This window comes from Myxocyprinus asiaticus, chromosome 3 (assembly GCF_019703515.2).
Source record: "Myxocyprinus asiaticus isolate MX2 ecotype Aquarium Trade chromosome 3, UBuf_Myxa_2, whole genome shotgun sequence".
Taxonomy (NCBI): domain Eukaryota; kingdom Metazoa; phylum Chordata; class Actinopteri; order Cypriniformes; family Catostomidae; genus Myxocyprinus; species Myxocyprinus asiaticus.
The window spans coordinates 36,022,497-36,046,959 of NC_059346.1; the positions used below are offsets into that span (position 1 = coordinate 36,022,497).

Consider the following 24,463-nt stretch of genomic DNA (forward strand, 5'->3'; position numbering starts at 1 on the left):
CAGTAAAATATAAAATGAATAAATGTGCATTTTAATACTAGAAAAGTAGGAAAAATGTGCTCAACCAACTGAAGAGGAGGTGCAGCAAAAAATATATAAATAAATACTCTATGTGGGGGAAAAATAGAGTTTAAACTCTATTCATTAACACCTCATGTGGTTTCAGTCGCCTACAGTCATCAGACAGGAAGCCTTTAATTTTACTAAAGTTGTTTATGATTGCAAAGCATTTTCTCTTATTTGAATTATACTTTGTGAAAAAGAGCAATTTACATATTTAACAAATGCAGATATAAAAGTATTTAATATTAATCTTGCATGGATATTTTAATTTTGAAGTCAATGATCCCAAATAAGGCAAAACCTGTTGACATATTCCACATATTGAAAGTTATAGAAAGTAAGTTATAGAAATATACACATCAATTATACAGTAATATATTACAGCAGGGCTGAATTGAACAGAATCAGAGTCACAGCTGACTGTTCAAGTAACAGTAACAGTGATTGACTGGCAGAGGGCAGAGAGCAGTAGTGCAAACAAGGGTGGCGGGGGCGTACACAAAAACTGAATGGGAAGAAAACTGTTTTCTACACACTTCTGACAGCAAATAACTTAGTTTAGTACTTTAAGGAGCTTACATCAGCCTCATTACATTAAATTACAGATACTGAGACAGAAAAGCATAAACAGAAAAACAGTGAAAAAAAAAAAAAAAAAATGAATTAAAGGGATGGTTCACCCAAAAATGATAATTCTGTCATCATTTGCTCACCCTCATATTGTTCCAAACCTGTATGACACAACACAAGAAATGTTGAAGAATGCTGAAGCTGCACTTTTTACAATAAAATAAAAGTGAATGGGGGACTGAGGCTGTCAGTCCTTAACATTCTGCCCAACATCTCCTCCTGTGTTCCAAGGAAGAGAGAAAGTCATACGAGTTTAAAAAAACATGATTGTAAATAATGACAGAGTTTTCCCTTTTTTAACTGAAGTGCTTGTTGATTTGTGGCAGTAGATCTGCAAGTGATTCAAAGAAAAATAAAAAATAAAAATGTACAAATGTAGATACAGCTTGACACTAGCTTATGCATCAATAGTATATAAGGCTTGCAATCTACTAGAATGTTTTTTTCCTATATACTGTCTACATACCTTTAATTATAAATTATTCTTTAGAAGTTGATGAGCTGAAACCATCTGTAAGTACTGACTGAATCTTTCTCTCACGCATGCATGAGTGATATTTATTTAGCACAAACGGTTGATAAATTCCTCAGCTAGGAATTTGGGGCAGCTCTGGCTCAGCGGTTAAGACTCTGGGTTACTGATCAGAAGGTTGGGGGTTCAAGCCCCAGCACTGCCAAGATGCCACTGCTGGGCCCTTGAGCAAGGCCCTTGACCCTATTTGCTCCAGGTGTGGTGTAACATGGCTGACCCTGCACTCTGACCTCAGCTTAGCTGGGATATGTGGAAAAAAAGAAAGAATTTCACTGTATATGTGTGATAAATTAATTAAGATAAGGACTAAAACAATTATTTTCTTCAATAACATTCTTTTCTTATACTTATGAATGAATTGTGATTATATTCATATATTCAGCTTTGATTTCTTTTGTTTCTCTGTATTTTTATGTATTATACGTTCAGCCTCAAATCTAGTTTAATGTAAAAGGTCCAATAAAGGAATAGGAAGCCTATCCTTGGCCAAATAAGAACCACACAGTGCACATAATTCAATAGAGGTCTGTATCTCTGAGACACTGCTGATCTCATGTATTGTTCTAGCTTCCTGCTTTCTTAAGTTTTGGGACACCCAAATAATCATTGGACAGCATTAGAAACCACAAAAAAGAAAGATGTGAAATGAAGTGTTCAGCACTGCAGCAGTATGTATGGGGAAAAAAAGTGCACATATTGATGAATGGATGTAGCTGTCTGGTACTTTAATATGCAAGGGATCAGAGAAGAGTGGATAAGGTAGACTTTTTTTAATTTACACTTTCAGTGCAACCTAAAGCAGTGTCGACGGTATAGGTCTTCTATAAAATGACAGAGATGGGATTAAATCATCCATATATCTTTAAAATAAAACAAGCACAGGCCTCTATTACAAATTCCAAAAAATGTATTAGAATAAATGCTACTTTGTAATAGGAAAAATATAATGCAACACTGTGCTATGCAGATAAGCGTTGCTTGGTCTTGAAGAGGTCTGACTTTTTGTTTTGTTCAAATTCAGAGGAAATGCTGGAAGTTGAGGGCTATATCCTCTTCCTTTTTTTGATGAGCAAAAGGAGAATGCCAAGTATTTTTCCTTTAAGATATAAATGAACATTTTAAAAAAAAAAAAACAGTGCTAGACGAAAGCTTACATCCTGTCTTCAGTCTCATTTGAACTTTTCAATACAGTAGGGCACATTTGGTTTGTCAAAGGCCTATATTACTTTCCAAAATGATCTGCTTAGTACCAAAGGCACTTTAAGTGCTATCAGCATTTTTTATATCTGGATCTGAAGTTAAGGCCACTATAATCCTGTTTTAAGCTACTAATAAATGAATGAATGAATGAATGAATATTTAATGTAGATGAATAGGGATTCCCTGTTAAACCAAACTCACATCCTGAACTACCTCATCCTCTTGGTTGGCTAGGTTGTCAGTTAACATAAGGCTTTGCAGCAAACCTGTAGGAATAATGGGCCTGAAAGATCGGTTGCGACTGTAGGTGAAAGGGAATGAGGATGACATGCGCCCTGAGGAGCCAAACGAGATCGGCCTGTGCTGAAGCTGTGGACGGTGATCAAGTTTAGCAGCATGTGAGGTGTCTCTCTGCTCCAGCACACGTTTTAAGTCCTGCACCTGACCTAGCAGTTCCATAAGTTTGGTCATGACAGCCACGGAGCCACCACCCAGGATGTGCACCTCAGGTATCCAGCGTAGGTAGCGTTGCATCCAGAGGCGGAGAGCTGGTCCATCCAGACAGGGGAGCAGGAGGCCGTGATAGTCCAGAGGACGCTGCTGCCAGGACTCGTAGAATTCTTGGGAGGCTGCCGTGGGGGAGTCAGGGGACCCCATCCAGCGACTAATACGCTTAACTCGCAACATCTTTTTAAGGCTTTCGGTCTCGTCCTTGAAGAAACCTTTCTTGGGTGGCGTTTTGAAGGCAGAGCTGGGTAAAGATAACTGTCTTTGGTGCTATAATATTGAATAAGATTACATTTTAATCTTCAAAAATAATGAGAAACAGACTGAACTCAACTTTAGATACTATTCAATACTGCAGTCATTCAGACAGAGATAAAGCAACTTATTAATTCCATTAATTATTTACAAACTGTAATCGATACAATTAATTACATTATTCATTAATAATTTTTTATAGATTTAGCAATAGTAAAAACCCTTTCACATGACTTGCATTAGGACTTCAACGCACCACTCAACACAAGCGTCATGCAGTGCTTTGACCTCCATTTAAAAAGTTTTGCAAATGGCATCACAGAATGATGTTTTATGTAAGATGCCCTTCCTCACACAACACCCAGTGGCTGGGGAACTCTCACTCATACCTACAGGGCAATTTAGAGTCTCCAATTCACCTGCATGTATTTCACTTAACCTGCATGTATTTGGACTTGTGGGGGACACTGGAGCACCCGGAGGAAACCCACATGAACACAGGACATGCAAACTCCACACAGAAAGGCCCAGTTGAGCCGGGACTCGAACCCGGGACCTTCTTGCTGTGAGACGACAGTGCTAACCACACACACACACAAAAAAAAACTCGAACATGGACTCAAGAAACTTTACTGTCTTGCTGCTCTTACTCCTCTTGGTGAATTTAAATTAGTTCAAGAACTGGAATTCAAGATTTCTTCATAAAGTTTGACTTTGTACTCTAAAAGACACCATTAGTGAGGCAAAATCATGTGTAAAAAAATTAGGTGCAACGTTGGACGTGTCATTGCAAAGACAGACATTGCATGTCATGCAAACTGTCCCTTAATCAGTGTATTGGGTAAAGTGGTCACAAGTCATATAAAAGAGTCTTTAGAGTTGGTATGAAGGCATTTCATCCTCTTACCTTGGGCTTGTGAGGTTTGCATACAGTTCTCTCGAGTTTCACCTTCTCAGTGTACAGAGGGTTAAGGAAGAAATTCTGGGCCTTGCTGTCATACTGCACAGACCAGTCCCACACTGTAGGGCAGCTCAATGAGCCACTTTGTGCAGTTGGTGACTCAGCCTGCCAACACAATCAAGTAGAGGCAGTAAGTGGGAGGTGTGCCCGACAATGTCAGGGAGGCAACGACCACCATCTTTGGAGCACATGTGGACTAATGACTGCATTACAGAGGGCTGACTGTTTTCCTTTCAGCTACAGTTTTCTATAGACACACTTCCTGGCCTCTAATACTGTTGAACTGCAAACATGGTAAATGCAGGATGCAAAATGCAAAGGTGTCCTCAGAACAGTACTACAATCTTTACTTTACACAAAGCATATAGGTGATCAAGTACAGCTCAGTGCTACAATCTTTAATTTATATGAAGCTAATGTATAATGCTTGGCAACCTAAATCTGAGCTGCGATCACAGCATCAGAATGAATTGAATGATTAAAGGAACAGTTCACCCAAAAATGAAAATAAGGTTTTATGTTACTGTCATTTACAGAAGTTATATAAGGGATAATTCACCCAAAAATTAAAATTCTCTCATCATTTACTCACCCTCATGCCATTCCCGATGTGTATGATTTTTTATCTTTTGCTGAACACAAACAAAGATTTTTAGAAGAATATCTCTACTCTGTAGGTCCATACAATGCTAGTGAATGATGACCAGAACTCCAAAAAGGAGATAAAGTCAGCATAAAATTAATCCATGAGACTTCAGTGGTTTAATCAATGTCTTCTGAAGCAATCCAGTTGGTTTTGGCAGATGTCACAGTACATACTGTCATAGCAGTCTCTAGGAACAATCATGATTTCAAGCTCGGGTACACTTCCTAGTGCTTGATGCATGTTCAGAGTGCTAGATGGTGCTATAGGAAGTGTAATCGAGCTTGAAATCATGATCACCAAGGAGACGGCTGTCAAGATGCAGAGTGAAAAAAAAAAAAAAAAAGTTATATTTTGGTCTGCTCTACCCCCAAAACCAACTGGATCGCTTCAGAAGATATGGATTAAACAACTGGAGTTGTATGGATTGTGTTTATGCTGACTTTATCTGCTTTTTGGAGCTTCAAAGGCCTGATCACCATTCACTTGCATTGTATGGACCTACAGAGCTGAGATATTCTTCTAAAAATCTTTGTGTTCAGCAGAAGAAAGAAATTCATACACATCTGGGATGGCATGAGAGTGAGTAAATGATGAGAGAATTTTAATTTTTGGGTGAACTAATCCTTTAATTCTGTTCATTATACAGGGTGATCGTATGCCTTCAGAAGACTTGGAACATGAGGCACGAGTTGCATGAACTACTTTTAAGCTTTAAAGTGAGTCACTATCTTCTGCTAGAGTATGGAAATCAGCATCACAACATTCTATAAATTTAAAATATGGGTTTGAAACGTATGAGGTTGATTAAATAATGAAAGAATTTCCATTTTTGTGTGAACTATTCCTTTAACATAACCCATAATAAAAGAGCAGTTTCACCTTCATAAAACTTTCCATGTGATAGGCAGAGTTGAACAGAAAGGTGCTGAAAATTGGCACATGAACACTATCGGACAGCACAGTCAGGTAAGTCTCGGAGAACTGGAAGGCCGGGCTGTGCTGCTGAATAAGCTGCCACACGCACTCCAGGAACAGCAGGAACACTGGAGACTGAAACTGCACATTTAGAAGAAAAAAAAAAAAAAAAAAGAGTCAAAATAAAGTCACCATGAAATCAAAATGGACCCTATTTTCTTAATACACATTCCTGGTCGCACAATTCATCATTGCGTGTTATTCCAAATACAATAAAAAAATGCTTTTCTTTGTTTGCAATCATCAAAATGCAATTCCATTTTCCTCTCCTTCAACCAACTAGTTCCATTCTGGTATTCTTTTCACAATCCAATTAATTCCTGGTGGATAAAATCCATCCTACAAGTCTTTGAACAGAATATCCTGAAATATGTCACATTAACTAAGTAAAATGGATTGTGAGATTCATGCTGACTTTAAAAACATAAGTAGAATGGGAATGGGTACACATTAACTCACAAAAGAGTCTGATTTCAGACCATGAACATCTACTAAGCCTCAGGTTTGACAAGTACAGATAAGATATCTCACTATCTGAAGTAAGATTAAAGATATGCAGCTTGCTTAATTTTGCCTACAATTTCTAGAGTACATATGAAACATTAACAGTTCCACTTAGCTTCTGAAGAAACAGTAGGCAAGAATAAGCATGCAATAATAACCTCTTTATCTTTCTGATGGAGGTGATTACATCGATCCATGAAGGCATGGCAACCAGCCACCCACTCCTTCTGCACCAGACTCTGGAAACCCATCAGTGTTCTGTAATAAGGGTCCAGCATTATCTGAGCCAGGCTGGAGATCACACAGCAAAGATCTGTTCCCTCTCCCTCTGAAATGAATCAATAACAAGATAAAAGATCAGGGATCCCATCAAGTTGCAATACTATCTCAGTGGAGGTTTTAAAGTATTTAACATTTAAAGGTGAAGAGTGTAATTTCTCAGCCACTTGTAGCACCAAACAGAATTGCAAAAATAATGATTGTTTCCAAAAGGGTCCGCGAACACTTCCACTGCCCCTTCTACCCACGTTTTCCATTGTTTTGAAAACAGGTTGTCCTGCTCAAAACTCGTGCAATTTTTGAACCAGCCCAGAAGTCAACATGTCAGACAGCTCTCACAAATAACACAATGTTTGTAAGCGCTACAGGGTTTATACTTCAGAAAGTCAACCTACGAATAATTAATAGTTGTCGCTGCACATTAAATTGGTATAGGAGAAAAAATATTAACATCAACACAACTACACACTTCATCTTTGTGGTTGAGACATTCTTACTTGACCTACCTGTTAAAAGGACATTTGTGTTGTCTTTTTCAAGACATTCAACCACCTCTACAGCTTTCTGAAGACATTGTCTGTTGGGTACATTAAATACAGCTTGTTAATAGATATAAAAAAGTTGATTGAGATGTCTAACTTATGATTATGAACAGAAATGGCGATACTAGGAAATGAAATGACCTGATAAAGTCTAGCCATCCTGAGCTCTCAAGGGAAGAGAACCATTTCACATCCAGCAACCAAAAATCAGTTGAATTATCTAAGAGACAAATAAAACAATAGTCATTATACAGTTACACAGTGATGGCAAAAAAAAATAAAAAATAAATAAAAAAATAAATATAAAAAAAATTGAAATAAAGACCCAATTAATGCAAATTCTGCAACTCACCAATAAGAAAGAACTGTTTGAACTTGTTGTATGCCTGCTGGATGTCTTGGATAGTAGGAAGTGATTCTGAGAGGTCCTCTGTTTTTACAGAGTAAAGGTAATTATGTGCGACAGCATTTATCATTCTGAAACAGAATAAAAGAGGAAGTCTGTAAATGTTAAGGTACTGTGTACAGTCAAGATAAGACAACTCAATATTTTTGCTGTGAACACCGCAAATCATGACTATTTTGTCCTTCAATTGAATGGAGGGGGGGGATACACAGAGATACAAGATGGGTTTATGGTAATGGTATCTAAAGTGTTACGAGGTAACACACTGGCATGTTTTTCTTGGATAAAGAACAGTCCCCTTGAGTGTCAGAATGAATTACAAAAGAGAGTTTGTTACTGCAGGCCCTACAGTACAAACACAGACATTCCTGAAGCACAAATATGCTGAAACATGAGGATATACTGTATATCAGCAATTGAGATCAAAAGTTAAATGTGAGTTAAAAGTGTATTCCTTTACATCTCCAAGTGCTTTTGAAAATCCCCATCTTCTTGTGTCACAGGCAGGAAAGATGCTTTAAACAGAGCACAACCACTGTGATGAGACCAACACCAGATCTAAAAAAAAAAAAAAAGAGGAAAATAGGCACCATTTAACTTCAGTTTCATTCAAATGTATTAATGATGCCATCCAATCTGTGAATGGATCTAAATACATAGCTTTCTTTCATTACACTTTCATAACATTTGAAAAATTATCTAAATGATTAGGTCTTGTTAAGACTTAGATAAAAATAATTTAGGCAAATAATTTCATGAAGACTTATAAACAGCATCTTAAGTTCATATTCCAATAATAATGGATGTAATAATAATGTAGAATATTCTTGACTCACTGGTAATCCCTTTCCTTGGTAGCTGAATAAATCCTCTAGTGCTGTTGGGATGACAAAGTACTTTGGTAACCTGAAGAGAATGTCAAAGCATGGTTTTCATTGGATACATTTTATGTCTGCACTTTAATAAACAAGAACTTTTTGAAAGATGTCTTGAGAGCAATTCACTCTTTAAGGCATAGTTCACCCAAAAATGAATATTCTCTCATCATTTACTCACCCTCATACAATCCAAAATGTGTATGACTTTCTATCTTCTGCTGAACACAAACGAAGATTTTTAGAAGAATATCTCAGCTCTGTAGGTCCATACAATGCAAGTGAATGGTGGCCAGAACTTTGAAGGTCCAAAATTCACATAAAGGCAACATAAAAGTAATCCATAAGACTCAAGAGGATTAATCTATATCTTCAGAAGTGATATGATGGGTGTGGATGAGAAACAGATCAATATTAAAGTCCTTTTTTTTTTTTCTTTTTACCATAAATCTCCACTTTCACTTTTACATTTATGGATTACTTTTATGCTGCATTTATGTGAATTTTGGACCTTCAAAGTTCTGGCCACCATTTACTTGCATTGTATGGACCTACAGAGCAGGGATATTCTTCTAAAAATCTTTGTTTGTGTTCAGCAGATTCATACACATCTGGGATGGAATGAGTGTGAGTAATTGATTAGAGAATTTTCATTCCCCTTCACCTTATGCAATATAAAAAAAAATTATGTTGAAAAACCCCCTAATTGTTCATATTTTTCAACAGCACGAATAGAGTAAAAAGTGTATTCTTGACACAAATTTAAAAGCATCAAGGTAAGTAGCACATAAAGACACAGATTAGAGATTACCTGTTAAAGAACATGTACCTTGACTGCAATAGCATCTAAAATGCATGTAATTCAAACAGTAACCAGACATAACATATAACATAACAGACACACATAATTTACCTCTGAGAGAGTTCAAAGTTCTCATTTTCAGTGACTAATCTACATTTTGCTTTGGTCCGTTTCATTTCCTGGGTCCAGTCCCCTGGTGAGTCAAACAAAATTGTCTCCCATTTCCTCTGCATGTCTGAAAAAAACATCAGATAGTACAAATTAATCTGTTGTAGTTACAAAGTTGATTAATGAGCCATATGTGTTTAAGTTGTATCATTTAAAACTACATGACACAAAATATTATTCTAAACCAATTTATTTTTTCTTGGAAACTTAATTAGATGCATGTCATATCCCATAAAAATGACATTACATTAAGATAACATAATATATTAAGGTGATATAACACAGTTGAAAAGGGAAAGATTATTGCTGACTGAAGCTGAACTAACTGAAAAAAAAAAAAAAGAGAGCATCCAAAAAGATTCAGAACAAAAAAATTTCCAGAAAGATAATCTGGAATATATAATCACTATAAAGAGAGACAGACTGTTGTTCTTCCAGCCATCTGTTGGATTCCAGTTGTAGAAACTATGATAGCAATTCAGCAGTTGCTGCTGGATATAGGCTTGTAGTTTAGACATGCTCAGTGTTCATGATCTCCATAAGTGTCACTTTAGAATGTTGTCATGATGATGTTTTCCCTCATAAAGCATCAGATAATACATCTTTTTTGCTGGTTATTGTTTTGTTGCTGCTGTTTGTAAGCAAGCTGTTTCATAAGCAGATATGTATACATCTAAAATATCACTGATTCAAGTCACCAAAATGCAGTACTCACATGACAGCGATAAAAAAACTGAAACTATGGAAAGCAAGAATTGTAAAACAATGAAAACTCAAAACATGTAGAGGGTCTAGGAACCCTAGGAAATTTGTACCTGGGCTTGTTGACCCCACATAGGAAAAAGCAAAGACACACTTCAGAGATTTCTCCTCCAAACAATGGTGTGCAATACCTTGAAAGATCTGACAAAAACAAACACAAAGAGATATTTAAAGGAATATTCCGGGTTCAATACAAGTTAAGCTCAATTGACAGCATTTGTGGCATTATGTTGATTACCACAAAAATAATTTTGACTTGTTCCTTCTTTTCTTTAAAAATAAAAGAGCAAAAAATCAAGGTTACAGTGAGGCACTTACAATGGAAGTGAATGGGGCCAATCTGTAAACGTTAAATACTCAAGGTTTCAAAAGTATAGCCACAAGTATGCATTTTAACATTAATATAATTTAATAAAATTGCTAACTAACCTTTTCTGTAAAGTTATAGCCAAATTTACATCTTTGTTGCCAAGTTAACAATATAAATAATGTATGTGCTTTTATAAAATTATTAGCTTCACATTTCTGCCTTTAAACCTTCCAAAATTGGCCCCATTCACTTCCATTGTAAGTGCCTCACTGTAACTTCAATTTCTGGAAAAGGACAAGATGGGACAAGTCAAAATAAATTTTGTGATAATCAACATTATGGCACAAATGCTGTTGATTGAGCTTAACTTGTATCGAATCCGGAATATTCCTTTAACCCTCTTAAAATTTACATTAACATTACGTTATTTTCTCAAGTTAAACAAATTACCCTCTTTGCATCTTCTTCCTTGGTGAACGTTAGACAGAACTGCAAAACACGCAGATCTTTACAATGAATGATAATTTTGGACGGACATTTGTTCTTCAAGAGGCCTCCAGTTATCAGCTTCCTCTTTTCATCATACACTTGAAAAGAAATTATATGAAATGATTATGGCGATATTTAACCTATTATAAATATCACTGTTGCTTTCCAAGCTTGCATATATAAAATACTATTAATAATAGTAGTAATAACATTAATAATAAATAAAAACAATTATTACCACCATAGATATGGTCCACACACATTAATGGAATGTCATTTTCTCCATAGAGTTTGTTCTTAAAGTTCTTGGCCTGGAACAAAAAAAAAATAAAAAATACGTGGGTGACGCGACGGTCTTGAGTTATGATGTACAAGATAGTAGAAGCCTCTTATTGTACTTTCAGTTCATGTGAAGTTAAACACCACTTACTGTATTTGTCGAGGTTGACATGTTGAAAGAAAGTAAACAATGCTTGTGAAAAACTAACAAATGGCAACTCTGTGTGAAAGGTGCATTTTAAACACAGGACAGAAATGTGCAGCTGCCTTTTTCAGTGTGCTGTATCAAAGTTTCAGACAATATTTTGTTTGTGAAAGCAAGTGTGAAGCACACTTCACTTCACTTCCTGTTAAGCCACCCTCAAATAAATGTCAGAAAGAAGCCTACTGAAACTCTTGATTCCAACCAATTAATATATGACCAAATGTAGCCCTCATTTTTGGATGAGCTTTAAGATTACTGATAAAAGAACAGTAATGTTTACATAGATCATTGTCAGCATGCATCATAAAATCAAAAACTTATCCAAAAATAGGGCTCTGGCACTTTATGAATACCTGTAACCTGATTATATGAGAATTTCATTATCAGTGAGTCAGACACGCAAGTTCTTGAAATGGCAGCTAAATTGAGAACACTCAGGCAGCACAGTTCCTCATGCAAGGCCATTGAGCGTGCATTTGACAACTAGTTTTACAGTTTGTTCATTTTTGATTAGACACGCCAAGGTTTGAAGGCAAACACTGACACTTTAGAAGACAGATGGACCCAAACAAGGTTGTTTGGCTTTAACGATTATGTGAGCAACATCTCACAAATCACATTTACCCAAATATGCTGATATCCAACCCACTAATTCATCTGAAAACTTCTCAAATGTTTATCCCACAGATCCTTACAAGGTTGCCTGCACATTTCTGTGTCTCTATGATCTACCACTTTGGTTCACTTGCTTGCATGTATGTGTGTGCATGCGTGTGTGTGTGTGTGAAAGAGAGACAGAGAGAAAGAGAGAGAGAGAGAGAGAGAGAGAGAGAGAACTATTCTGTTGCATTTGATCCAGGTTCAATACAAGTAAAGCTCAAATCGATAGCATTTGTGGCATAATGTTGATTACCACAAAATTTAATTTCAGCTCGTCAATCCTTTTCTTTAAAAAAAGCAAACAGGTTTAAAGGCAGAAATGTGAGGCTTATAATTTTATAAAAGCACTTTAATTCTTCTGTTAAAACTTCTGTATTATTTTAGCAGTAAAGTTGTTGAAACCGTGATTTTTGCGGTCGTTTTAGGGGTTACGGCATTACATTGTCATGGAACAAAGTTATCAAACTTTACACAGAAAAGGTTAGTAAGCGATTTTATGACACTAAAATCATGTTAACATGCATATTGTTTATGTCTTATTCTTTTGATACAGTGAGTATTTTAATGTTTACGGACTCACTTCCATTGTAGGTGCCTCACTGTAACCTAGATTTGTACTTTTTTTTAAAGAAAAGGAGGGACATAAATGTTGTGTTTTTTTGTTTTGTTTGTTGTGGTGATCAACATTATGCCACAAATGCTGTCAATTGAGTTTAACTTGCACAGAACATGGGACATTGCTTTAAACAATGTTGTTACGCACAATCATATCTTTTTAATGTTTACATTCCAGTACAGCCATACATTTTTTTTTTTCATTATTTTGGATTATTAGTAATCTTATCACTATGCCTGATGACCGTTATACAAACGGGTAGACTGCAAACCTTGTTATCTTCTCTTCAAATAACACTACAAGTACAGTAGTGTTTGGTTTCAATGTACATAGAGGAAGTGCATGCTGCAAAAAAACAAAAAACAAACAAACAAAAAAAAACACTGTGGTTCTTTGGTTGATTAAACTGAATGATTAAATTAAAGGTTGCAGACAGCATTCTACAGTTAACTCATAGTGGACATGAATTACCATAATATTCCATTTTTGCTACAGTAAATATGGTGTTGCATGTAAACAGAAGGGTCAAAATGGCTTCATATTTTCACCAACACAAGCATACAGTTGAAGTCAGAAGTTTACAAACACCTTAGCCAAATACATTTAAACTCAGTTTTTCATAATTCCTGACATTTAATCATAAAAAACAGTCTTAGGTCAGTTAGGATCACTACTTAAAATTAAGTAATGTCAGAATAATAGTAGAGAGAATGATTTATTTCAGCTTTTATTTCTTTCATCACATTCCCAGTGGGTCAGAAGTTTACATACACTTTGTTGTATTTGGTAGCATTGCCTTTAAATTGTTTAACTTGGGTCAAACGTTTTGGGTAGCCTTCCACAAGCTTCTCAAAATAAGTTGCTGGAATTTTGGCCCATTCCTCCAGACAGAACTGCTGTAACGGAGTCAGGTTTGTAGGCCTCCTTGCTCGCACACACTTTTTCAGTTCTGCCCAAAAATTTTCTATTGGATTGAGGTCAGGGCTTTGTGATGGCCACTCCAATACCTTGACTTTGTTGTCCTTAAGCCATTTTTCCACAACTCTGGAGGTATGCTTGGGGTCATTGTCCATTTGAAGCACCCATTTGAGACTGAGCTTTAACTTCCTGGCTGATGTTTTGAGATGTTGCTTCAATAAATCCACATATTTTTCCTTCCTCATGATGCCATCTATTTTGTGAAGTGCACCAGTCCCTCCTGCAGCAAAGCACCCCCACAACAGGATGCCACCCCCATGCTTCACGGTTGGGATGGTGTTCTTCGGCTTGCAAGCCTCACCCTTTTTCCTCCAAACATAATGATGGTAATTATGGCCAAACAATTAAATTTTGTTTCATTAGACCAGAGGACATTTCTCCAAAAAGTAAGATCTTTGTCCCCATGTGCACTTGCAAACTGTAGTCTGGCTTTTTATGGTGGTTTTGGAGCAGTGGCTTCTTCCTTGCTGAGCAGCCTTTCAGGTTATGTCGATATAGGACTTGGTTAACTGTGGATATAGATACTTGTCTACCTGTTTCCTCCAGCATCTTCACAAGGTACTTTGCTGTTGTTCTGGGATTGATTTGCACTTTTCACACCAAACTACATTCATCTCTAGGAGACAGAATGCGTCTCCTTCCTGAGCTGTGGTCCCATGGTGTTTATACTTGCGTACTGTTGTTTGTTCAAATGAATGTGGTACTTTCAGATATTTGGAAATTGCTCCCAATGATGAACCAGACTTGGTCCACAATTTTTGGACAATTCTTTTGATTTTCCCATGATGTCAAGCAAAGAGGCACTGAGTTTGAAAGTAGGCCTTAAAATACATCCACACATACACCTCCAATCAGAAGCTAATTGGCTAATAGCCTAAAGGCTTGAAATAATTTTCTGGAATTTTCCAAGCTGCTTAAAAGGCACAGTTAACTTCTGACCCACTGGAATTGTGATATAGTCAATTAAAAGTGAAACAATCTGTCTGTAAATAATTGTTGGAAAAATTACTCGTGTCACGCACAAAGTTGATGTCCTAAACGACTTGCCAAAACTATAGTTTGCTAATATTAAATCTGTGGAGTGGTTGAAAAATGAGTTTTAATGACTTCAAACTAAGTGTATATAAACTTCTGACTTCAACTGTATGATTCTTGTTCCTAGTATTATAATGTGTCCTTACGGTCTCCTCCTGCGACGCCTCATCAATAATGAACGTAATACGAAAATTGGTGCAGAACAATGTGCCAAAGACACCACGCTGGGACAGGTCATCTTGAGTATATTTGAGAATGGGGTTGGCACTGCAGAAAACCACTTCTCCTAAGAAGCAACAGAAGAGTCATTGTCAGTTTAAATAAACAAAAAGTCAATTGTGGGTAAAATACTAAGTATTAATGCAATCTCTGGAAGTTAAGAGTCTGAATTAGAGAACATTTATTAAAGTCTGAATTGAAAATGACACCCATGGGGCTTTAAATACAAAAACAGTACTTAGATTTACTGATAATAATATAACTTGAATAGAAACAATGTATTCAGCAGTTCATTTTTGGATGGTAATCTAAACTTATTGATTACATAGAAGTTTTCAGGAAAATTAACAGAATGGCTGGAAGAACAGAAAATTATACAAAGATTTTTTTATTTACCTGGTAACAAATTAGGATGTATTTCTTTCTTTGGTGGTTCTTTTTCCAATTTTATTTCCTTGAGAAAACATAAGCAATAAAACAATAGTCTGTAACCTTTATTTAAAATACCAAACCAAATTACAATTTAATGGACAACCCAGATACTACAATCTAATGTCAAACAAATAATGTAATATTTCATACAAGCTTTATAAAATGAATGGCAGTTGCTGAGCTAGTACATAATTGAGGTCTAGGGGCCTCCATGGGACATCTGCTCTTTAAGGAATACTTCAGCTGTTGCTGTAGACTAGTGTATACGTATGGGAAACCAGCTCTTTTGTGTATTACATTAACACAGTGATGTTGAATCTCTGAGAAGAAGCGAGTCAAATGGAACAACATACATGATGTTCGTAAGGTATTATTTGCAACTTATTCCTGCTTTTAGTAGTTCAAAATAGATTATGTCCTAAAAGTGGCTGCAGAAAACATCAACAACAGTACAGTATACTGATGGCAATGTGGTGTAATAACACAAATTACAGACATTCAGTCGAAACAAACAGGAAAAATAAAAGAAAGGAAGCCACTGACCATTCTGGCTAATATGAGGTCAGCGGCAAAAGCAAAGACCAAAAAATTTAGAAATGGTTCCCAAGTATTTGGGACACTCATTTCCTTAACGACTTCCTGGGAGGGAAGATATTCTCTTAAAACTTGCTTTTGAAACCTGCGGAATTTAAATCACATGGCGCTGATGTAAATGTTGTTGCATTCAAGTCCAACAAAATGGATCACAGTGGGTCTTTATTAATATTCAGCCAACAAAAATGAAGAATGCTGACAAAGAGCCAGTTACTGATCTTCAGAACGGGAATCAGCTGAACTCTTCACATGTTCACATACAGTAAGACCACATTTGATAAAAACTTCTTTATGATTACTTGACATACAAGGGTCACTGACAAATAAGGTTGTCTGAGGTGATAAAAATGAGAAATCTTTTAAACATCTAGTTTAAAACAAACATAAGTTTGTAGAAATGTAATCTTTGTGTCCAATTTGGTTTCATATATTTTTTTTAAACATTTATAGCATTTTCTAAAAAAAAGAAAAAAAAGAAAAAAATATTTAATGACTTTAAAAATGTCATGTGGTGTAACCATCAAATAAAAGGTATAAAAGCATTTTCCTAGCACTTTGAATACATGAGACTGTATGCAACCAGAGACAGTTTAGAAGAGATGGACCACTTCTATTAAAATTAATGAGAGAAATTGGAAAGGCCAAGTTTTTTTTGCCAATGTGTGAACGGCTTGTAATGCAACTTAAAAAATGTGCCCTTCCCGGACTTCTTAGGTTGCCTATTAAAGTCTGTAGACTGATTTTCATGAGACGGGAGCGGGTCGCTTTTGCCGGGAAAATCCAAAGGATGTGACGTTTATGCGCACTCCCGAGAGCCTTGCCTCAGTGCTTCTCTTCCGCTATTCAACAGCGACAACAAACTGCAACACTAGGTAACGTTATCTTAGAGATGGAATCCAGCAAATGGCCGGCTCCCAGCACAACACTGACTTACACAAACTCAGAGTAAGCCAAAAAACCATTTATCTAATGAATCCCGTCTGGCTAGGCGGTAACGTGATCGTGGATGAGCGAAAACTAGAGTGAACATCAGCAGGGCATTTGATTCCTGGAGGGAACTTCGTTCGGTTTTGGGGATAAAAAAAAAACCCGACCCTGAATTGGTGTTCTTATTATTGGACAGGTTAGCTTACATAACAGCTAAGCATGTGAAATATAGTGCCATAAGGATTGATCTGTCAAAGTAAAAACATCAATACTGAATTGTATCAACATATTTATAAAGTACAGTCTATTTTATAAACAGCTACTGTCGTCATCCACCAAATTTAGCTAACAGCTATTGATAAAGCTGGCTAGCTAGCTAATGCCGGCAGGCTATTGTATAATTGCAGTCAATGTATCACGCAAAGAAAAGTAATTACTTCAAACTACAGTTTCGCATAGTCAGCCTATATCCACACTTTGTTTTAGCCCTGTTCCAGCACTGGAGTGTCAAATATAATATAGTCTCAAAGTTTGTAGTAAAACAATCATAACGGTGTAATTTTAATTATGCTACCTCATCTGTCAGCATGATGTCGATGAATCACGTTGTCTCTTTGTACGTTACGTCATTGTTTTGGTCGATGCTTGCATCCCTATGGAGTGCGTGCACGAGCGCGAGCAACAGGTAGCTGGCTGCAGTTCACTTAACGGCCACAGGTGTCATTAATAACAAGGGTTTCTGAATCTTACATACTGCACCTTTAAACAACTTATGTAAACGGCCGAAGACTCCGTCTCTTTCTCTCTCACACACACACAAACACACAAGTACATGTACCTCACTGTAGACATAACCAAGAATGAATTTCATACAAATCACCTAGCAGGTGAAGACACACGTGTCCACCATATAAATATGATAATGTGCTTGCAAAGCAAATGAATCAATAAGGATAAACATACTGGAGTGCAGAGTTGAGGACTTTATCGGTGCCAAAACTAAAACTGTTTTTCCCCCCTTTCTAAAAACAAAAAATAATAAAAAATCCTCAAAACTGGATTTTTGTCGTTGGCCCGACAGCTTTCTACAACTGAGGTATTACAGAACGACAAATCACTCCCGCTCTGTTAATTCATTTCCCCACATGAACACAGAACATACAAAACTGAGATTTCCAACAATGTCAACTTCATCATGGGACATAATAACCCCGTCTACTGTTTCAACTCTTGTCTCAAATCGGTGTCTCGCGATTGTTTTGTAAACATCGCAACTGTCATAATCCATCAAAGCGTTCGCTTACCTCCGGTGTAACATAAGACACAAATGACGGTTTGGAAGATTTGGCTCCTGCGCTCCCTAAACTCAACATTTCCCCAGCCAGTCTCCCGCTTCCCGAGCAATCAGGTGGAAATCCGGGAGAGCTCAAACACACACTCCCTCCTCCGCTCCTTTCACAAGCCAAATTTGCTTTGGTTGGAAGACAAACCTGCTCTGAGAGCAAACCGCACCCTTTCTAGGTCATTGGTTCTTGTTGGACGACAGTCCACTTTTAGAGGTAGGGTCAGCGCAAACCGCTTATTGGTGATTGGATGACTCGGCTGCCAATCTCATGCACTTCCTCCTTCTGAGCCAATAAGAAGTCGCATTTATAATAGACTACGCCCTGAAGTTAGAAGGGACTTGTTTGTGTTGTGAATGTGAAGTACGTTAGGCAAGAGATCGAGTTGTGTTAACTTACTCAGCCTTTTTGAAGGGTTTATGATCAAAACACTGACCTACAAGCTTTCTGACCTGATTCTCTGTTTTATGGTTATTATACCTTACACATTTAATGATTTTCCTCATGTGTGCATACTAAAGTAGGTACTCATTAGCACAAGCAACTGGAAAGACGAAGTTCCTGACTTGTGAGGTAGTGAAACACAAACTTTTAATAAAATCCTTGTATCTTTGATGACTGAATCATGCATAATGAAAAAACTGTTCATTTTTTATATATAAAGTAAAATTCCATAAAAGATACTCTGAGAAAACAATACAATGAAATAGCTGAAAACAATTGTACATTTATTATTAAATACAACTGTGTTAAAAAGAAACCAAAAATAAAAAGTCAGTTTGGAAATGTCTTTATTATATGCATTGTATTGCAGTAGTACCTTGACAGTGAATGACAAGCATCAAAGGGTAAGTCTACATAAATCTGCAGTTACAACACATACATTTCACTGTTGTCCCTCCCATCTTCAATAGATATTCAACAAACTTGCATCATAAACCAAAATTAAGGGCAAGCAACTATTCATCTATAAACCAATAAAATAAAATCCATAAAACAAGAACATAAAACAACAACAACAACAACATTCCTGTGCTTTAAAACCATACAGGCATTTGTTTTTGAAGATCTATTGCAAGATTAGATACAGGCTTATTAGTGATCATATATTAGAGATCAAACAGTTATATGATCCTGTGTACATTAAGAGATACATTTAGAAATTACAACACAAACAGGCAGACCTGGGTCAATTACAAATTCTAAATGAAAAAAAAAAAAAAAAAAAAACCTTCTTTGACCTCACAGTACTCTAATGTTCACGGTTTGTACAAATGCGAGCAACAGATGTGAAGCTGGTAACTTAGTGAATCAAAAGATTCCTTATTAAAATAACAAACCTCTAACTTAGTGTGACATCTCCATGCTGAAGTCACAAAACAAAGGGCAGATCACTTGGATTTGGTATTTGGCCCAGGTCTGATTTCAAGGATCAGTGTCTTTTCAGAAATGTATTACAGCTACACCACAGAGGCCTGTGAATATCAGAGCACACTTACAGCCTAACTTTGGAACCAGTTCAGCTTTACATCACTTGCATTAAGCATATAGGAGAAACAAGGTTCTAGACATGTTTAAAGGTTATTAATTAGGCGATGTTGTGATTTACAAATGGTTAACAGCCAACCCAGCCTTTTAGTGAAATACATGCTTGTATAAATCCGCACCCAGTCAAATGTCATCACATTCATCACAATTTGATTAATGGATGAATCTCTCATTTCATCTTTGATTTTGTGGTTTTAAAAAGGAATGTCTATAAACAAAATATTATGAAAACACCTAACCAATTTATTGCAAAGCTAAGAAAGCCATTGTCAAAGTTACTTTACATTTGTGATTGGAAGGATAAGATTAAAGAAAGAATCTGTTCCACAATGACATTAGTAATTTTAAGCTTAAATTCCACAAGAGTTTTGAAAATGGTGAAATATTACATTCAAGTTTCTTAATGAAGCATGGACTTCTGGCTTAACTGCTCAGGTTTGTAAGCAATCTCAAATCTTTCAGGGCAAATAATGCCTAGAGACCAGACTAGATTGTTTTTAAACAACTGAGATAGACTATTGTCTATGTGTTATGGAAATTAAGCCTAACATTTGCCCAAGCGGCCATCATCAGGGTCATTAACATATCTTAAAATATTTCTAGTGAGTAGTAATTGGCATGCACAGAGGTCAACAGAAATAACATTTTGTATTACGGAATGAACAAGGTTTGAAATGGGTGCAGAATGAGCAGGGCTAGTTGTACAGTAGTGCACTTTAGAACCCATCATAATCCTTCTTGTCCTTCTTCCCTTCGGCTTCAAAACCATCAGCCCCATCACTATTGTCGCGACGCCTCTTGCGGTTATTACGTACATTGAAGTGGGAGTTAATCTGGGGCAAGGGGTCCATACCCAGAACCTTGTGAATCTGACGGAACGCCAGCAGTCTCAAGGCAAACTGCAGAGAAAGTAGGGAGTCATTGACCACTTCTGGGTAAATACACAAAGTAATGTGCATTCAAAAGTGCATGCCTTTTTTTAAAAAATTTATTTCTGTTACTTCACAGTCTTTGGTGGCACTGAGGAACCACAGAGGAACTAACAGTATGCTCTGGTTATACGGTGTATTTTACCTGAGCACTTGATGTAATATCCTCTCTCTGCTGCTCTTCCATGGCAGCCAGTGTGTTTGTTGGATTCTTCTCACAGGGGTCGATCAATCCTGGAGCACCTGCATTACAAGCAAAAGTCCACAAGCCAGAGTTTACCTAAAAGCGCAAACTTGAATTTGTACTTAAAATTATTTGAAGTCAATTTATTAAATTAAAAATGTACTAAAGCAACACAATTCTAGAACATGCGTCACAACTTGATAGCATTGCATTCTATTCATTTAAAAAATAAATAAAATGGAAGTTTACTTAATCCATTTGAGTTGGGACTACATGAATACTTTTTGTGGTGTTAATGAAGCATTGATGAAACTGGGCAGGGGATTTCCATTTCTCAGCATGCTTTGCATGGGACACGATAGGGAGAGTAAATGTTAAAATGAAGTGTTATTTTATGTGTTTGTGCACAAGATGAATATAAAGGGGGATACTTGTTAATGTTTAATGTTTTGTTGTGATGAGATTTAGAAGAGTTTGTTACGTTGGAGTTTTGGGGGTTACCATTATGGTGAAGAGTGGAGTTTGTGCTAACAATGAGGACAGGTAGACTTCGCACATGAAACTGATTACTCACTTTGTTGAACTAATGCTGTGTTAACTATAGCATAGTTACTAAACTACACTCTGCAGTAATTCCAACCAGCATGTACAGTGCATTCAGAAATATTCAGACCCCTTAACTTTTTTTCCACATTAAATTATTTTTTTTCTTCATATCAATCTACACTCCATACCCCATTATGACAAAGCAAAAACCAGATTTTTTTATTACTTTATTATGCAAATTTATTAAAAAGAAAAAAAACTGAAATATCACATTGACACAAGTATTCAGACCCTTTACTGTGACACTTGAAATTTAGCTCATGTGTATCCCAATTCTCTGGATCATCTTTGAGATGTTTCTACACTTTGATTGGAGTCCACCTGAGGCAAATTCAATTGATTGGACATGATTTGTAAAAGGCACACACTGGTCTATATCAGGTCTCACAGCTGAAAATGCATATTAGAGCAAAAACCAAGCCACGAGGTCAAAAAGGAACTGCCTGTAGAGCTCAGAGACAAGATTATGTTGAGGCACAGATCTGGGGAAAGCTACAAACAAAATTTGGCAGCACTGTTGGTTCTCAAGAGCACAGTGGCCGCCATAATTCTTAAAATGGAAGAATCCTAAAGCTGGCTTCCCGGCCAAACAGAGCAATCAGGAGAGAAGGCTTAGGGACAACTCTGTGAATGTCCTTGAGTGGCCCAGCCAGAGCCCGGACTTGAACCCAATCGAACATCTCTGGAGAGACCTGAAAATTGCCGTACACTGACGGTCCCCATCGAACCTGACAAAGCTCGAGAGGACCTGTACAGAAGAATGGCAGAAAATCTCCAAATAAAGGTGTGCAAAGCTTGTTGCATCATACCCAAAAAGACTTGAGGCTGTAATCGCTGCCAAAGGTGCTTCAACTAAGTACTGAGTTAAGGGTCTGAATACTTATGTCAATGTGATATTTTAGTGTATTCTTTTTAATTAATTAGCAAAGTTATCAAAAATCTGGTTTTTACTTTGTCATAATGGGGTATGGAGTGTAGATTGATGTGGGGAAAAAAAAAAAAGCATTTTAGCAGAAGGCCATAACATAAAATGTGGAAAAAATGAAGGGGTCTGAATCCTTTCTGAATGCACTTTATGTAGCATACTAACATTCACTTTCACTAGTTAGAACAAAGAATTTCAGCCAAAAAGCTATTATCACCTTATGATTATACATCTATAAATATGATACATTGACAGAGTTCCCTATCTTACCAGATAGCAGAATGCCTGAGGAAATACATTCAAAGACTCTTCGCAGAGCATCTCCAGGGCTCATTGGTCCGGAGGCACTGCTGATGGCCTTCTCCACCAGCAACTCCATAGCCTTGGAAAAGCAAAAACAGGGACTTAATTTATATAACCAGATAACACCATCTGCTCTCAAATGAGTTAAATCCCAAGAACTTGAGACATTCTCATTAAATGGAAAATTGTTTAAGCAGTGAAAAGGGTTTGAGTTTTAAAACCTCTATAGCTACAGTGTTGGGGAAGCTACTTTAAATTACTAGTGGCTTGATAAGCAACATTTGAAAGTAGTTAAGCTACAGCAAGGACAGTAGGAAACATTCCATTATTTGTTAAATCAATTGAAATTCAAGCTATAGAGAATAGTACCACCTTACATTTAGAAGAGACAAATACGCTATTAATATCACTTGGTCTTTTTGCTCTAGAACATGCATGTGCCTGACCAACCTCAAACACTTGATTTGAACTGACCAAAACAAGTTTTAAATCACAAACATCACTTAAAACCAGTGCCAGATCAAAGCATGAAGAGTCACAACTTAAATACATCTGTTACCAGTTTCCTATTTATTTTGCAATGTTTCAATCCATTGGACTAAGATCCAATGGATCTTAAAAATAATTGCAAAAAATAGTTGATTAAGAGATTGTACTTGTTTGTTGTTTCCCCAAGTCAACAGCAGCTTTGGCCACTATGTTAAGTAATCTGATATGACAACAGCAATTAAGTGTTTTGTCATGTTATATCACTTTGATGGAAGGCTCATTATACTAGAAAAGCTACACTAATTCGAAAAAGCTGAGATCCTGTTACACGTCACTATTTGTAGTTGGCTCCTCCAACACTGTAGAGCCATTATCAACATAAGAAAAAAAAAATAATAAAAATGACATGATTAAGATACCACATTTTCAGCTTCCTTTCTTTACTCACCCAGCTAGGAAAGGCAGACCAGGTAGGTACTCGCTGACAAAGGTCACGCAGTATTCGAATGACAATCACACATGACTGGAGTCCATTAGCCCTAGCCTTCAGTGCAGTGAAGTCAACATTAGTTAATATAGAAGAGCAAACATTGACAGGCAGTCAATACAAGATGGGGCTCAGAGAGAGGTCCAACACTACTGTTTACAATGGAAGCTTTTAATTGGTGTATAAAACTGAGCCAATTGCCTTTCTTAAGCTGCCATTTCCAGCAGTATTCTACCTCAACATTAGTACAAGAGGTCAAAATTTGCAAGATTCACTTGGAATGGCTCCCTGGTAATCTTGTAATCCCTGACCTCAGTTGTCAGATTCTTCACAAACATATACTTTCATTTATCAAAAGATCAGTAGTTGCATAGGAACTGATGCAGTCAAGGAAATCTGCTTTACTTTGCCTGCGTGTTTGCGGAAAGAGCAACAACACAGTAAACTAATCAGATATTCCTTTACTCTCAATCCCTATTTCAAAGGATCATTAAAAATAAAATCACAAAAAACAAAACGCTCAACATGAAAGCTCTTACTGATGACACTTTATGCAAAGGTATTCTGCAGCCTTATGGAATCATTTTACATGCTAAAATTTAATCTAATAATTATGAATAAATGGCATGTATGCAAGGATGCTTTTTTTTTTTTTTTTAGGACAAGAGCTCATATGCACTTTAAAATGGAAAAATGTATATTCAGTCACCAAATTTTATACTGCATCCTTGTATCACTTTTTTTCCTCACAAAATCAACTTTTGAGGTTTGTAATTTTCAAAATAAAAGTCTAAACAA

General features: G+C 36.6%; 2 protein-coding genes across 5 annotated transcripts in view; both read right to left on the bottom strand.

Annotated features, from left to right (window-relative positions):
• Positions 1-10: 10 nt before the first annotated feature.
• LOC127429485 (myotubularin-related protein 12-like) lies at positions 11-18,318 on the bottom strand. Of its 3 annotated transcripts, XM_051678511.1 has the most exons (16): positions 18,156-18,318; positions 15,295-15,352; positions 14,826-14,965; positions 11,145-11,217; positions 10,868-11,004; positions 10,161-10,248; positions 9,289-9,412; positions 8,337-8,406; positions 7,961-8,058; positions 7,447-7,571; positions 7,236-7,314; positions 7,059-7,129; positions 6,432-6,601; positions 5,674-5,850; positions 4,095-4,253; positions 11-3,202 (listed from the first exon to the last, which is right to left on the bottom strand). In XM_051678511.1, the coding sequence occupies exons 1-16, from the start codon at positions 18,222-18,224 to the stop codon at positions 2,612-2,614; spliced, it is 2,229 nt and encodes a 742-aa protein (XP_051534471.1). In that variant the 5' UTR covers positions 18,225-18,318; the 3' UTR covers positions 11-2,611. The 3 variants fall into 3 exon arrangements, with proteins under 3 accessions (XP_051534471.1, XP_051534481.1, XP_051534490.1); XM_051678521.1 differs by lacking the exons at positions 10,161-10,248; positions 10,868-11,004; XM_051678530.1 differs by lacking the exons at positions 14,826-14,965; positions 15,295-15,352; positions 18,156-18,318 and having other exon boundaries at positions 10,868-10,906.
• A 650-nt stretch (positions 18,319-18,968) lies between these two features.
• LOC127429428 (zinc finger RNA-binding protein-like) overlaps positions 18,969-24,463 on the bottom strand; it is a 30,645-nt gene continuing 25,150 nt past the window's right edge. Inside the window, exons 17-20 of one of the 2 annotated variants that reach the window (XM_051678444.1) lie at positions 23,627-23,722; positions 22,657-22,768; positions 20,817-20,914; positions 18,969-20,641 (exon numbers count right to left, since the gene is read on the bottom strand). In XM_051678444.1, the coding sequence (XP_051534404.1) occupies positions 20,459-20,641; positions 20,817-20,914; positions 22,657-22,768; positions 23,627-23,722 (489 nt within the window). In that variant the 3' untranslated portion in view covers positions 18,969-20,458. Of the gene's footprint in view, positions 20,642-20,816; positions 20,915-22,656; positions 22,769-23,626; positions 23,723-24,463 lie in introns of those variants that run through there. The other variant, XR_007895293.1, reaches the window with a different exon arrangement.